Source organism: Phyllobates terribilis, unplaced genomic scaffold, assembly GCF_046119375.1.
Source record: "Phyllobates terribilis strain yellow unplaced genomic scaffold, ASM4611937v1 Scaffold_9__5_contigs__length_417890890, whole genome shotgun sequence".
Classification (NCBI taxonomy): Eukaryota; Metazoa; Chordata; class Amphibia; order Anura; family Dendrobatidae; genus Phyllobates; species Phyllobates terribilis.
Window position 1 is genome coordinate 115,784,670 of NW_027362769.1, and position 16,744 is coordinate 115,801,413.

At 46.1% G+C, this 16,744-nt stretch overlaps 1 protein-coding gene across 1 annotated transcript in view; it reads right to left on the bottom strand.

The window, feature by feature from the left end:
* UBR3 (ubiquitin protein ligase E3 component n-recognin 3) overlaps positions 1-16,428 on the bottom strand; it is a 149,202-nt gene extending 132,774 nt beyond the window's left edge. Inside the window, exons 1-2 of the mRNA XM_073646979.1 lie at positions 15,914-16,428; positions 3,792-3,931 (exon numbers count right to left, since the gene is read on the bottom strand). Of these exons, the coding sequence (XP_073503080.1) occupies positions 3,792-3,931; positions 15,914-16,338 (565 nt within the window). The 5' untranslated portion in view covers positions 16,339-16,428. The remainder of the gene's footprint in view (positions 1-3,791; positions 3,932-15,913) is intronic.
* Between the last annotated feature and the right edge of the window lie 316 nt (positions 16,429-16,744).

Consider the following 16,744-nt stretch of genomic DNA (forward strand, 5'->3'; position numbering starts at 1 on the left):
GCAGGTCAATTGTTTCAGCGTTTTTGCTGCAGATTTCACCCATACCAATGAATGGGAAAAACGCATCAAAAACGCATGCATTGTATGCTGCGTTTTTCCTGCCAACGCATCAGTGTTTGCAGCAGAATTTTCTGCAGCAAATACTGAACATGTGCACATACTCTCTAAGCAAAAGCACAAAAATCTGCTATCTTACTGTTCCATTGTACAAAAAAGCATATTCTCCATGTAAATTGCTAATTTTCAGAAACTAAATGTATATTGTAAAGAGCATTGGATGACGGCCAACACAAGGGGACTAATGCTGGGAACCGGCGCACGGAGCCGGCAATCTGCAGGAACTCCCACATACAACATGTCTGCAGGAGGACAGTACATGGTGCAGCTAGACTAACGTACTCGCTTCCATATAAACCTATCCCATACAAACCAAGCTTTATGCCTCCAAACCACATTACATTTATTCATTATGAAGAATAAAAAAAAATTACAATCATCAAAAGTGGACACTACAATGCTTTAGGATAGGGCGACACGTAGCATAGGGTCACATAGTGTTGACTGATTACTTACTGTTAATAGCTGCACGATTTTCTTGCAGAACCGTGAAGTCTTTAACAATAAGTAATCAATTTACATGTACTCCCCTATAAACTTTTTATCAGATGCTGCTACTGTCGAATGCCGTCCGTTACGTGTGACCCTTCCCACAGAAGTGCTGCTGACTGATCGGGCATCAGCTGCAGTCCTACGTGGTACTGTATGCACAGAGTGATACGTAATCTGCACATGAAGAGTTAAAATCAATCAAGAGCTCCTCCAAAAATTTTTTGGCTGTAGCACTAGCCTTACTGAAGGAGCAAGAATTAAAGGGGATGATGCTCATTTCTGAATCAAGACGCTGTTGCATGCAAAGTAGGAGAGTAGCTAACCACCTAACCATTAGAATAGCACACGTGCGAGAACATCTAGCAGGTATTATGTGCATGTGCTATGCTAATTGTTAGGATCCGTGCAATGACGTAATAAAATGTTACGGTGTATTATGCAGCTGAGCTAAAGGACGAGGATGCAGCTACTTCTAAAAGGTTAAATCTGCAAAAGGAGGACACAGCTGCTTCCAAAGGGTTTATCTGCAAAGAAGGACATAGCTGCTTCTAAAGGGTTCATTTTCTAGAAGATAAAATTGCTGCTTGTAAATGGTTAGTCTACTATGGGGGACTTCTTAGGTTATGTGCTCAGAGGGGTTCTGGATTGGAGATATCCATTGTGGAAGCATTTCCATAAGCTATAAATGGACCTACAACAAGTGGAAAACATTTAGGCAGTGTAAATGAGCAATTATAAAGTTTAGTATAACTTTTTTTTGCTACAATTCCAAGAAGAATAGTGCTGTAGAAAAACTGAACCACCGCATGCAATGGGCTTCTAACATGTCAATGTAACGCACATGCCCGGACTGACTGGCGTGAGCGTGGTTAGTGATCCCACTAGACCATGAACCGAGGAATGCCTGGAGGGGCGGGACTAAGTATCAACTCAGTCCGACCAAGGTCGCACAGCGGCTCAATCGACTCCGTGAACCAGGGAGGAACCGAGCAGAGGGACCAGGTGCTACTCCAGGTAAGACCCCAGTCACAGCTATTGACCCACACCGGGGAATGCAGGAACAGGCAGGTTAGGCTGGCATACTGACAGGTGAGTACTGGCAGGTGGGAACGCAGGCAGGATAGGGACCAGTACAGACTGGGATACAGGAATAGAGCCGCAGGTGCGGGAGACTAGCAGAGCAAAGCAAAACCCGCAGGTGCGGTAGACGAGCAGAGCAAAGCAAAACCCGCAGGTGCGGTAGACGAGCAGAGCAAAGCAAAACCCGCAGGTGCGGTAGACGAGCAGAGCAAAGCAAAACCCGCAGGTGCGGTAGACGAGCAGAGCAAAGCAAAACCCGCAGGTGCGGTAGACGAGCAGAGCAAAGCAAAACCCGCAGGTGCGGTAGACGAGCAGAGCAAAGCAAAACCCGCAGGTGCGGTAGACGAGCAGAGCAAAGCAAAACCCGCAGGTGCGGTAGACGAGCAGAGCAAAGCAAAACCCGCAGGTGCGGTAGACGAGCAGAGCAAAGCAAAACCCGCAGGTGCGGTAGACGAGCAGAGCAAAGCAAAACCCGCAGGTGCGGTAGACGAGCAGAGCAAAGCAAAACCCGCAGGTGCGGTAGACGAGCAGAGCAAAGCAAAACCCGCAGGTGCGGTAGACGAGCAGAGCAAAGCAAAACCCGCAGGTGCGGTAGACGAGCAGAGCAAAGCAAAACCCGCAGGTGCGGTAGACGAGCAGAGCAAAGCAAAACCCGCAGGTGCGGTAGACGAGCAGAGCAAAGCAAAACCCGCAGGTGCGGTAGACGAGCAGAGCAAAGCAAAACCCGCAGGTGCGGTAGACGAGCAGAGCAAAGCAAAACCCGCAGGTGCGGTAGACGAGCAGAGCAAAGCAAAACCCGCAGGTGCGGTAGACGAGCAGAGCAAAGCAAAACCCGCAGGTGCGGTAGACGAGCAGAGCAAAGCAAAACCCGCAGGTGCGGTAGACGAGCAGAGCAGAGCAAAACCCGCAGGTGCGGTAGACGAGCAGAGCAGAGCAAAACCCGCAGGTGCGGTAGACGAGCAGAGCAGAGCAAAACCCGCAGGTGCGGTAGACGAGCAGAGCAGAGCAAAACCCGCAGGTGCGGTAGACTAGCAGAGCAGAGCAAAACCCGCAGGTGCGGTAGACGAGCAGAGCAGGGCAAAACCCGCAGGTGCGGTAGACAAGCAGAGCAAAACCCGCAAGTGCGGTAGACAAGCAGAGCAAAACCCGCAGGTGCGGTAGACAAGGAGAGCAAAACCCGCAGGTGCGGTAGACAAGCAGAGCAAAACCCGCAGGTGCGGTAGACAAGCAGAGCAAAACCCGCAGGTGCGGTAGACAAGCAGAGCAGATACACACAAGGTACTTACAATGAAGTAGCGAGTGGACACTAAACTCACAAACAGAAGTACAGAGACAACGAGTTGGAGTTACGTGCAGGTTCAAACACTGCAGGAAAAGGAAAGATACTAACATAGAGACAAACAAGTAACGGGCTAGGACACAGTTCAGACAGGAACTGAACCAGGAACAAGATACAGGAATGAGCCTAGGAACCCAGCCCACAGGGTGGGGGAAACAGACTAGAAGTCACAGATACAGGCAACGGGCCAGAGTATACAGCCCCCAGGGTGGCGGAACAGAATAGAAGTCACAGATACAGGTAACAGGCCTGGGTACTCAGCCCCCAGGGTGGTGGAAACAAACAAGATGCAGAACAGGATCTGGCAACTCAGTTGCACAGAACACACTGAAAGAAAGTGTTGCTCAGGCACCTCGTACTGGGTGGAGGGGGTTTAAGTATCCAGTGACTCACAACAATAGGCTGGGGACGCATTAGGAGTGCGCACACAGTAACTATAAGAATCAGGCAGTAACCACGCCGCCGCCCTAAGCAATCAGACAAGAGACATGCACACAGCAGGTACTGGAGCAAAGTGTGCAGCCTGGACTGATAGGTAAGATAGCGGTCTTGCATAGTGGGAGGTGGTAAACCATGCCAGTACGCCGCCAGGGATGTTACAGTCAATACAACCATCGTGACTTCTATTCACTACTCACAATGAGCACAATAAGGGAGTAGCCTATGACTATTGCTATGTAGCAACACTGGCGTCATAGTACTATTTCATTACATTTTGCCTTGCGTGTTCTTGTAGCCGCAGACTATTTTGTATTGCACATACCAGGCTCGCTGTACCAGTCTCTCAAGTACTGAATAAGGTAGAAGATGAAGCGAGGTATCACCAGCTCCGACATCACCAGCAAATCGTGGGGCACCGTGGGAGCACACAAGCTAGACTTTACCCTGTGTCTTTTGCAAAACCTGTAATAGAAGAGAAAATAAATGTCAACACATCAGCACGGTGGCTCAGTGGTTAGCACTGTTGCTTTGCAGCACAGGAGTCCTGGGTACAAATCCCACCAAGGACAACATCTGCAAGGAGTTTGTATGTTCTCCCCGTGTTTGCGTGGTTTTACTCCCACATTCCAAAAACATAGTGTTAGGGAATTTAGACTGTGAGCCCCTATGGGGACAGCAATAAAAAGCGCTATAGGATATGATGGCGGTAGATAAGCGAGTAAAATAAATAAACCAGTTAATACATAAGAGTGGTTGGAGAGGACTGTCTTAGGAGACAAGGTGATTAGGCTAAGAAGCAATTACTTGATGGCTTCTCCTCACCCAACTAACTAGATTGACAGGTCTCTCCCTTTGTGTGTATACTGAGATGCCCATCAGTCTAGCTGAGCAAGGTGGGAAGAAGCCAGTGAGGACAGACCTCTGCGACTAGTCGCTCTGTCCCCGGTCGCAATTTTTAACTGCAGTGTTTTAGGGTAAAACAGATATTTGTAATGCAGTAGCCGAGCAGACTGTGGTTTGGGCAGAATGAATCAATTCGCAGTACCATAATCCACGTTAGCAATCGGTGACCGCTGGACCATATACATATACACTCATATTATATTTTAATATATAAAATTACATATATTATATTTATATACACACACACCTATATGCCTAGAGGCAGTGGACGGCACTACATTACTGATATATTGTTAATGCCACCATTGGCGGTATATGTCATAAAATCCTAACTTATACGTCTGATGGAGGACTCAGACATAATGTGGACGAATATCCTCCAAAACCATAAGAGTCGCACAACATTTTCAGGACAGCCTGAAAAGCTATAACCAGAATACAGGCCGCCATGAACAGCACATGTGGGAAACCATGGTGCGATTTCAGTGAATCCGAGTAATTAGGTGTGGACTTTCATTCCTCAAAATGTGTGTTCTGCATATAAATCATTATAAATGCAGTTGTCTGGAATCTGGTGGTAGAGGAGATCCGGTCCCCCTTGCAGCTTTTCAGGAGCTGGCAGCCGGACAATTGTAATTACAGCGCGTTTCAGACACTTATCCTGCAGCATCTCCATAGAGAACTCGCTGTTATCGGAGGCTTTGTGTCGGAGCAGTAAACCTGCTATTAAGTGGAGATTGAAAGGTAATTTTTTACATGGCTTTTTCCTCCATCACTATGACAACACCGGAGATTTTTTTTTTTTTTTTTTTTTTTTTTATTATCAGAAGTGGAATATGGAAATGAGTTGGTTTACGTGGTTGGTGTAGTAGACGAGCAGCAGAATGCGTTGTCTGCCCCGGCACTCAGATGCCCCTTGTGTCTGACTGCTGGTATGAATCGCGTTAACGGTTTAGGTGCTGGACTGCAAGCAACGAAGGCAACTGCTTTATTGCACACAGGGATGTTGTTACAATATTTGGGAACGTTCTAGGAAGGTTCTGGTTCTCCTCAAGCTGCAGTCACATATCCATGTCAAGTGTCAATGCAGTGTCTAATTTTTCACTCAGACAGCACGTGCACCTACAGAGTTCTATGGATCGATACACACATCCGTTAAAATCTGGGATCGGAGCGACGTACATGAGACTCCGAGCAAGACCTACTCCGATCAGTGTTTGAAGATCAGACTCGGCCATACAATGGGGATCCATAAAATAAAGATGCAAATCGGAAGGCCTCAATGTCTCACGGATCAACTTGAAAAAAAATACATTTTAGGAAAAAAAAAAACACTTTCAGGGGTCTTTTTGTTGGCTTGAGAACAAACCTTTTCAGTGATAAAAAAAAACAAACGGCTGCAACTGGGACAACACCTGAGGAAAAAAAAACTGTCCGTTTCTAACAGATGGTAAAATTCGCATAGTTGTGTGAACGTAGCCTTAGGGGGATGGTAGAAAGAGGCACTAAAACCTGTTAAGAAAATTCTCTCCAGATTGTTACATTAATAAGATGAGGGATGATAATTGGTGCTCGTTAGATTCTATGTAGATGGAAGGGGGAGGAGCTACAGGGAGAGCTCCACCCGCTGCATAGAATTTTATGAGCACAAACTGTCATCAGAAGAAGAATCAATGCCTTTTGAGAATGAGTGATTAGTCTTGGAGAAGAAAGAAGCAGATTTCTCTGATAAAAAAAACTTTGTAATATCTTATTTTCAGGTGAACTAATTATTTATGAAATAAAAATAAAAGTGGCGGTAACTCTTTAACCCCCTCCTAACCTATCAGAAGTACGGAGAGACCATTGTCACTTCCTGTAGATGCAGACTAAGTAACGTGCAAAAAAAAAATCACCAGACATTATTAAATAGATCTTGGACCTGATGGGGCCAGTGTACTTTAAGATCCAGGTCAAAATTTATGTATATCCCAGATTTTAATCTGAGTGTTTTACCTAGCTCTAGCTGAATTAGCAAGGGAGTAAAACTAATATGAAAGTATTATACAGCAATTATGACATTACTGTAGAAACTACATCAGCCTCAATAGACCTAAGAAATCTATTTCCAAATGTATCCAGTTTGTATTGTGAATCGTGCAACAGATCCTGTTGGGATTAGGAGGGAATGACTTGCTCTTTAGGACAGATTGGATCATGCATTATGGCTATACCTATACCCCTGTCCAAGCGGCTGCACAGCTTGGCCCCGATGACCCGGCAGCCGCTCGCTTCGTTCCCTAAGCTTTCTGCACACCGGTGTCATGCTCGCTGGTGACAGCTGATGGGACTTTGCTGTAATGTATAGGCAATGATGACACATGAGATACGTTTCCCCCTTGGCCCGAGTTTTAAGTCGTGTGTGAGCGCTATTTATGGTGCTGGCTACAAGAGCCTGTAAACAGTAATGAGCAAGCGGGATAGAAAGAAGAGCACGGAAAGGCCGCTCACTACACTCACATGCTGCAAGACAATCAGACCATACAAGGTTTATTGTCTGATACATTAAAAGAAAAAAATACAAAGTGTCAACACAATTATGTGTCACTAGCTATGTAGGTTGACACAAGGCGGGGAGCGACACTCACTATTTCTGTTGCATAAAGGATTCTACTAAAATAAATTGGATAATAATAATAAATCCTCCTGACCAATAAGTCTTTTTTTTTTTAAATGTAAACAAAAATCATACAAGAAAGCACCTTTCAAAACTAACTAAAAACTTTGTTTTTTTCATATTTAGCAGGCACTATAATTGCCTGCATATCAGAAGAAGTCCAGGTCCTGAGACCCCCCCACCAATCGCTCAATAGTCGTACCCCTCCCAAATAGTGGTGAAAAGACAGAAAGGTACAGGAAAAAAAAAATGCAAACAGTCTTAAAAAATTGCCCTTTAAAAGATGACCTGTCATCAGGTCAAAGTGGCGTTTTTTTTTCTTATTTTATTCCCGCTGTTCCTCTGAATATTTTATTTTTTTGTAAGTTGGTTTCAGAGATGTGGGTGTTTATTTAGTGTTATTTTTTATGGTCTTTACAAGGGGGCGCAGCTCACAGGCTAATTATTCAGAAAGACACGCCCCAGAGGATCCTCAGAGCACCGACTGTAAGGGAAGACGACCGTATAACTGACGAGGATCGCAACGCAATGCTCGGACTGGCCGGCGGCTCTCCCGATCCGAGTGTGACAGCTGCACAGAAACACATGCTGTAACGCTCAGGTCGGGATAGCTGAGGGCCAGTCTAAGCATTGCGTTGTGATCCTCGCTAGAGTTATACGGCCGTCTGACTCTTCCCTTACAGTCAGTGCTCTGAGGATCCTCTGGGGCGTGTCTTTCTGAATAATTACCCTGTGAGCTGCGCCCCCTTGTAAAAACCATAAAAAGTAGCGCTAAATAAAAAAGTGGCCATAACTATAAAGCCGTAAGGCAGATGAAAAAAAAAAAAGATTCAAGGGAGCAGCGGGAATAAAATAAAAGCAAGAACTGGACACTACAAAAATACCGTACTGTATACAGCCATTACGCATAATATGAGACAAGGGAAAAAATGGTCCCGCTGTGAGATAAGCATTTGGTAGTATAGTTATATAATATATATAGCATCCTCACAAACCAAAAGACCGGACCCTATACATCCAGAAGGACAGTCGATGAATAACGAAGAGAAGAGGAAAAAGAACGAATCAGACTATAAAAGTCCCAGTACATCAAAATTGGTGATAGTTTTGTTACACCATTTTTGATGTACTGGGACTTTTATGGTCGAATTTGTTCTCTTTCCTCTTCTTTTAGCCATTACACGTGTCTGAGTCTCCATGCTGACCTTATGTAGGCTGATCCCACAGTCATATTCAATCTGCCCTGGACTACTTGCTAATAAATTAGGTAAGTTGGTAATGATTAGGGTAAAACTGTGGGAGTCAGACGACACAGCCATGAAGACAGTCCTGCATAGCAGATGAATACACAACATTAAAACTTATTTTTAACTCACAACTTTCAAGGCTGCAAAGTTTAATTTTTTTCAGCGCACTAAAAACAATAAAAAAAAGGTTGTAAAGGTGGTCGAGCGATACTGATGAATATGTGTTCATGGGCGCGAGGAACCATTTCACTGTAAACTATAATAGACTCATCATAAACCAGGACAGATGAATGTAGATTATAGTTACAGCTTTATTATAGACTGCCATAAAAAAACACCACCCATTGCCAAAGAGGGTTACACAGTGGGGTTATCTAAAAGTCTAAAAATGGATCATCTGATTGAAGGAGCTACGACACACCGGCCAGCGCTGTCTGGTGTGACAAGCTAACTCCTACACTCGTAAATGGGACTAAATTCATGATTTTATTGTATGGGCAGACCCATTTTCATGATGGGTCCAAGATATTACAACGTCCAGATCTATTGAGCATCACTTCGTACAGAGGAGTCTGTGCCAACAGCTCGGAGGAGTAACGAGAGGTGGCTCGCCATACTGATCCATAGACTATTTGTAGGTCTGAGCTAATAATAGGCCGGTGTCCTCCGCCCGGCGCTGTAGGGAGGTGAGGCTGGCCGAGCACGCAGGCTTCTGTTTTATGTACTAGACAGAAAAGTCTGACTCACATGAAAGTTGGCACAGACTTCTAGGCGTCTCCCATTATGGTGACCTATAATAACATCCCAATATAGCCGTGCAGAGCGGTCAGCAGACTGCATGCAAAAGGTGTCCAACCGGATGAATAAGATGATGGAGAATAAAGGGGTCATCCAAAATAATAAAGAAAATTGGGGCAATGGAATAAAATAACCAATTCCCACCTGCCGGTCAGGGGGCAGGGCAGAGCAGGGGGCGATCAATAAGGAGATTATTGTTTTTTTTCCTATTTACAGCATTTTGCCCTTTTGGCCAACTTTTTCTAAACTAAGAAAACCCATATTAGATCTATAATGAAGAAGTACCCCCATACTGTAAAGACATATTAAGATGTACCGTCACTTTATGGTCGATGGGATGGGTGAGAGGAAGGGGGTTTAAGACTCCCACCGATCCGGAGAATGAAAGGGCTGTGTTGCTAGATTAGGGCCACATTCCCCTAAAGGAGTGTTCCCATAGACAGGATACAATATAGAAGTAGAATAGATCCCGGTCCCACCAGTAAAACCTGCTTCTATCTCGAAAAAGGGCCGCCAATACTCACTGCTGTCAGAGGTGGTCCGAATTCTCCTACAAGTGAATGGTAATTCCAACCCTTCTCCACCGACAAACCCCAATATACAAACTTGGAATACCCCTTTAACTGTTTTCCACAGACTGCAGCATCCCGACCACCCGCTGTGCAGGGATCGGCAGCCCGGCTCCATACATATGCCGTTGTGTAAGGAAAACGCAGAAGGGGAATTAAGGAGTTCCCTTACATTCATGATCAGTAGGGGGTCCTTGAGGTCAGAAAGCCATTGATTATAATAATGGTCCATCCTAGCAATACATCAAAGCCAAGGTCTACGAGATGAGAATACCCCTTTATCCTGGACCTCTATGGTGTCCAGTATATAATAAAGTGTGCAAGGTATCAAATAATTCACAGGATCACACAGAGCCATGTACTTGCAACGCTCATTTAGTACGGGCGTATAGAGTGACGTGTCTGATCACAAAAAAAAAAAGAAGTCCTGGTTAGGAGAGTCCCTTTATGTAACCTGTATGAGAAGAGTCAACAAGCCTTTTAACCAGCTGATTGACATGGCCTTAAAAAGGTTTCTTAAAGGGAAACCTGTCAACTACTAAAAAAAAAAAAAACTGAATTTACCAGCAGACATTGTGATATGATAACCTGCAGGTAAACAATGTTTAAACCATTTTTTGCTGGGTTTTCTGGAAGAAAGGCTACAGGGAGAAAATGAAGTTATATTCTCCCTGCAGCCGCTTGCTTACAGGCATTGGGGCGATGCAGGAGATGAAACAGTCACCGCTCACTTCACAGCAGGTGCACTGCTCTCACTCCTCCTGCACCTTGACTGACAGCCAAGGCTGCGCACACACGCTGCAGAGCAGGCTGTCACTCAAAGTGCCGGGGAGTGATTACAACGTGCTCACCGTGTAGTAAGCGCTGACAGTTACACCCTCCCGATAACTGGAAGATGAAAAATTAAGCGTTAGTCTCCCTGTAGACGCTGCTCCAGTAACACAGCAAAACATGGTTAAACGCTGTAGATCACCTCTGTAGCTGACAGGTTCCCTTTCTTCTCAATGTATAAAACAGGTAATATTGCAAAGTGCGCATTTACCCCTTATTAAAGCTGCTCTCTACTCTCAAAAAGGGAGCAAATTTTTTATTCCACAGTTTTATTGCTTATTTCCAAGGTTATGTGGCGGATCTGCAAAGCAAGGAGCGCGATGTTACAAGTGTTTTGCTATAGAGCTTGTAAGCGCTCCTCTTTAGCTGCTCGCCCAGCTTCAGTGCCCCTGCGCTCCTCTAATGCTGCCCGAAATAGCAGCATCAGAAAGTGCACAGTATGGGCCAGCCGTGCAGCAATCAGGACCGCACCGCTCCCGGGCAAGCCCTGAGCCGGGAGGCAGAGGAGCGGTGCGCGCCCCTGAGCTACAAACATTAGATAACTAATGACCAAGCATTTTTTTCCTCTTCCTCCGAGCATTTTGAAAGCGAAGCTTTTTTTTTTCTTTTGATATAACCAAGTGAGTTTGTTTTTATTTTTTTTATTTTGCAGGACGTGCTTTAAGTTTTTTCTGCGCTATTTTAAGAAAACACAGAAAAATATAAACTTTTTTTTTTGCAATGATGGAAAACAATAGCAATTCTGTCAACATTTTTAGGGGTTTTACTTTTTGACATTTACTGAGCAGCATAATTGACACTACATAGTAAGTCAGTGGTTGTTACAAATTACAGTAATGCCCCATTTTTATTTATTTTTTGCACAATAAATGTTACAGTATAGCAGTGTAGCAAGTTACGCACATTGACACCTTTGTCCAAGCACATAGATGCCACAGTGGGCACTGACCGCATCCAAGGGGTTAACTGGTCGAGATCACCGGATCCTAGATTGTGACAGCAGCAGTATATTTTAGCCAATGCTGCAGTGACAGTCCGGCACGGCCCCTGTGCCCACTCCATTTCTGCACTGTAATCCTAGGCCGGCTTGCAAAACACAATTTAGCTAGACCGGAAAACCCTTTAAAATTCATTCAGAAGCTAAAGAAACTCTTTGACTTGATATCAACCATAAAAAAAACTTTAAGCCCTTAATAATACAGATCCCAGATTCAAACTAAAAGGGTTTTCCGTTTTCAGAAAAACAGTGTCTCACCCACTGCTGTTAAGAAAAGAAACAAGAAATGGACCCGGGGAGAGTGAGCAAAGCACACTGTCTTTCGATGTTCCCGAAATCCGATGTTGTCAGGTTGACAGCTGCCAATCACTGAGCTCAGCAGCTCTGAGCAGTTTGTGCCATCAACTGAGATAAGCTCAGTGATTGACTGCAGCGCTGTTGACATGATGTCGGCAATGCAGACACTAGGATAAGCAGACACTCTATGTTGGACCAGGTGAGGGTGAGTAAAGCGGACGCTATACGGAGCCACAGCATGACATCCAATTTTTATGGATACATTGCAATTTTATAACATAGGAAACAGTTAAATGGTTAATAGCTGCCAAGTAAAAAAAAAACAAAACATTGCATACAGACGACAGGTGACAAAAAAAAAAAAAAAAAAAGAAAAAAATCGTACAACTTTTCTGGATGAAACTGGATTGATTTTCTCTTACTGTCATGTGATCCCAGCCTGCGGCTATGTTCCCACGATGAGTATTTGGTGCATACTTTTTGTTTTTCAGCTGCATATTTCCATGTGCAAGAAACAAAAAGAGATGACATTTATAAAGATCTCACCCCCACTGTGCTTGTGTTTTTAACATAATGGAAATGGACTACCTGTGGTGCGTTTTTTTTTTTTTTTACATTTTTTATAAATTTGCAACATGTCAATTTCTCTTGCAGTAAACTTGTTTTCTTTGCAGACTTAAATTAGATGGAAAAACATTCCACATATGCATTTTTTTATTTTTTACTGCGTTTCCACATCTGTGACATATGTAATCCCGCACATGACATCAGTACATGTTGATCCCAGTGAGTTAACGCAGCAAAAAAAAAAAAAAAAAAGGGAAGGATCCCAAACAACATTCTTTCGTTAAAAATATGACACGCCAAAAAGGAATTAAAAATATACAAAAAAAAATAAAAAATAGCCTAAATTAGCACCAAATACTCATTGTGGGAACTCAGCCTGAGGAAGTGTGCATGTTGCAGAGATGATTTAGATACATTCAAATTTCACTTTAATTAATTCCTTTACATCCTCAACATGTCATTTCTTGATTCCTATTTTGTTCGGATTTTCTCCAATAAGTATAACATGGAGAAACAAACTTAAAGTCGAATCCCGGTGTTGTGGATTTTGAGACTCCAGAACTCTCCCTTACTGCCCGGCGGCCCTTTAACCTTAGGTCGCAATCACTCTAAATATCCGGCCAAGGAACCAGGCTTCCTCCATATTAAAACCTCCTATATTTATATTTCCTTGCACCCCTTGAGCCGTGTGACCGAGATGTAATTTGGGTTGCAAAATTAAATCATCTCATATTTGTAAATCCGCCGGCGGTATCACATAGCGAAAGTACACAACATACACGGAGTAAGAGAAGCAACCTACAATGCAACCTGAAGAGCCAAAAATGGAGATAGGGGCGGCTGCAACGCTGCCAAAAGTGCCACTACACTACTGAAACTACAAACAGATGCTTCGTAAAAAGGGTTTTCCAGGCATTTTAATATTGATGATGTTACCTTAAAATAGGCCATCAATATCAGATTAGTGGTGGTTAAAGGGGATTAAACACACAGCAGCACCACCATATAGAAACAGTGAACGGAGCCAAAACAGCACAACTCCGTACACTGTAACAGCCGCTGCCGAGAGCTGCAGCTCAGCTCCTATTCAATTCAATAGAAGCTAATCTGCAGTACCTCAGAACGGCCACTACAGGGTACACAGAGATTTCAATCACGCTCAGAAATCCCATCTTCTTTTTAAAAATTATTGTCCATGTAAAAGGATCATGCTGGACAATCATCCATCAGGTCATCCGTTTCTTATCAGTTTTTTAGCGCCTTGCATGCCCGGAAAACTACAGGAGTCCAGAGACGCTCTTTAGAAAAACAGAACCATTTAAAAATGGAAAAATTGGTTTGTTTGGTATCTATTTGCATTTTTTTTAAAGGGGTTGTCCACTTCTCAATCACTATATTTACCCCAGTATAATAATAACACTTATACTCACCTCTGGCGCCGGCGCTGTTTCAGCAATGTCGGTACTGGCTCTCCCAGGGATCGCGTGACATTGTTATGTCATGCAATCACTGTGACCAATAATGTCACACAATCCCTGGGAAAACCAGCGCTGACAACGCTGGAATGGCATGGGCTCCAGAGGTGAGAATAGGTGTTATTTTATTGGGAGGATGGTGGATAGTGTGGAATAGTGGACAACCCCTTTCATTTTTCTCTACTGGATCCCTTTACGAATAGATCCCAAGCTGACATGCAAACCAAGTTTTAGTCCATTTGTAACAGATCCAGTAAAAAAAACAAACAAAAAAAAAAAACCATATCCCTCTAGCTTTCTGGGCTTGTGCAGTGCTTAAAAAACGAGTCTTAAACTGGTAACACAGCATTTGTCCATTTGTTATGATCCCTTTTCCACAGACTTCAATGTAAGGGGAAAGAAGAAAAACAAAAACACAGGAGCTCAGGTCACACTGCTGTGATTTTTGGAACAGAAAAAAAATATTGTGCAGACATGTTCTGTCCAAAACAAAACACAAATAGACGGAAAGGAGGCAAATGAGTCCTGTAGGGCTGTGTTCACATGTCAGTTTTTTTCCTAACGTCTGATCCATTTTAGGAGCATCAGGTTTTCTATGATGAGCATTTGGGGCGTTACTCATGGTGCAGCTCTCCAGGCCCGGCCTCCACCTCTTTATCCTCCCGCAGCAAAGAGAAGAGTGACCTGTCAGTCACAGACAGGAGGCCGGCGGTGGGAGGAGGCAGAGAGGGCTGAGAGCTGTAAGTGCAGGCCACAACCCCTGAACTTGTGGCTCATTTGCAGAAACATTTGCCCATGGATTCCTATAAAACGGAGGCACGGACTTATAATACAGAGGCGCGGACGTCATTACATAGAATACATTAGTTTAGGAACTAAACACTGATGATAGGATCCGACACAAATGGATCAAAACTGCACATGTGAACGGAGCCCAATGGAACGGTCCATTTACATCCTGACAGGTGAGCGCCGCCCTGCAGGCTGACCGCACCTCACTAATAAGGAGGACGAAGTCGTCACCAGATTAATGAACGATCGATATCAGCAACAAGAGGACCCCAAAATATTAGAAAGAAGCTCAACATTTCAAGGTGATCACAGCTGTGATCAGGGGGCTCACAACTCATGCCTGTCAGCCCCTCTGCCGGGGGGGGGGGGGGGGGCAGTAGTCATCCTGTCACTCACCCCTCTGCCGGGGGGCAGCAGTCCCCTGTCACTCACCCCTCTGCCGGGGGGCAGCAGTCATCCTGTCACTCACCCCTCTGCCGGGGGGGCAGCAGTCATCCTGTCACTCACCCCTCTGCCGGGGGGCAGTAGTCCCCTGTCTGTCACTCTCCCCTCTGCCGGGGGGCAGTAGTCCCCTGTCTGTCACTCTCCCCTCTGCCGGGGGGCAGTAGTCATCCTGTCACTCTCCCCTCTGCCGGGGGGCAGTAGTCCCCTGTCTGTCACTCACCCCTCTGCCGGGGGGGCAGCAGTCATCCTGTCACTCTCCCCTCTGCCGGGGGGCAGTAGTCCCCTGTCTGTCACTCTCCCCTCTGCCGGGGGGCAGTAGTCCCCTGTCTGTCACTCTCCCCTCTGCCGGGGGGCAGTAGTCCCCTGTCTGTCACTCTCCCCTCTGCCGGGGGGCAGTAGTCCCCTGTCTGTCACTCTCCCCTCTGCCGGGGGGCAGTAGTCCCCTGTCTGTCACTCTCCCCTCTGCCGGGGGGCAGTAGTCCCCTGTCTGTCACTCTCCCCTCTGCCGGGGGGCAGTAGTCCCCTGTCTGTCACTCTCCCCTCTGCCGGGGGGCAGTAGTCCCCTGTCTGTCACTCTCCCCTCTGCCGGGGGGCAGTAGTCCCCTGTCACTCTCCCCTCTGCTGGGGGGCAGCAGTCATCCTGTCACTCTCCCCTCTGCCGGGGGGCAGTAGTCCCCTGTCTGTCACTCTCCCCTCTGCCGGGGGGCAGTAGTCCCCTGTCTGTCACTCTCCCCTCTGCCGGGGGGCAGTAGTCCCCTGTCTGTCACTCTCCCCTCTGCCGGGGGGCAGTAGTCCCCTGTCACTCTCCCCTCTGCCGGGGGGCAGTAGTCCCCTGTCACGCTCCCCTCTGTAGTCCTCGGTGACTCACCCGCTCTCCCGCATGACGTTGCCGTCCCCGCAGTCGCACGCCCCCCCGGCCTGGCTGCGGAACATGTTGAAGTCATGGCCGGCGTGCTCGCCCTGGTTGAAGCACTCTGCGCACAGGGACATGCAGGGGGAGATGCCGCACGTCCGGCACCGGTAGGCCACGAAGTTAGCCGTCCACACCAGGCCGCACAGAGTCGCGTTGTCGTACGAGCGCACGGCCAGACAGAAGTCCTCGAACTTGTCCCCTCCGGCCAGCAGCGACCGGCACCAGTCCAGCGCCTCCCCCGCCGGCCGCTCCGCGCTCAGCACCCAGTCCAGCAGCTCGTCCAGCTGCTCCCGGCTCCGCTCCGTCCTCCGGCTCAAGTCGCCCTTCAGCTGAGCCGCTGCCGCCTCCTTATCCCGGCTGAGAAGCGGCGGCGCCGCCATGATGACTGCTCGGGAGGTTACTGGGATTTTACTTTTGTTGTGTCTTCCATACACGGAGCGTCTCTTCTCGCGAGATCCCCGGCGCCCCCTGCTGTCAGCTTCTCGGTACTACATCTGGCGGGCAGATCTAATCATGTTCACACTGCTTTTTTTTTCAGCGGTTTCTAAACAACTCCGCTCATAAAATCCTATTCATTTCTATGGAAAAACGGCTTTCACTCCATATATTTAGTCTTTTAAGCTGCAAAGACATACTGATAGGGAATACAAATTGTAAGCCCCGATGGGGACAGCGATGATGTCTATAAAGTGCTGCAGGATTAATGGCGCTATATAAGGAAAATAAATAATCATGATGTCTGATCAATTCTTCATCAACGATAAACTGATTTTTAGTCCTTTATTT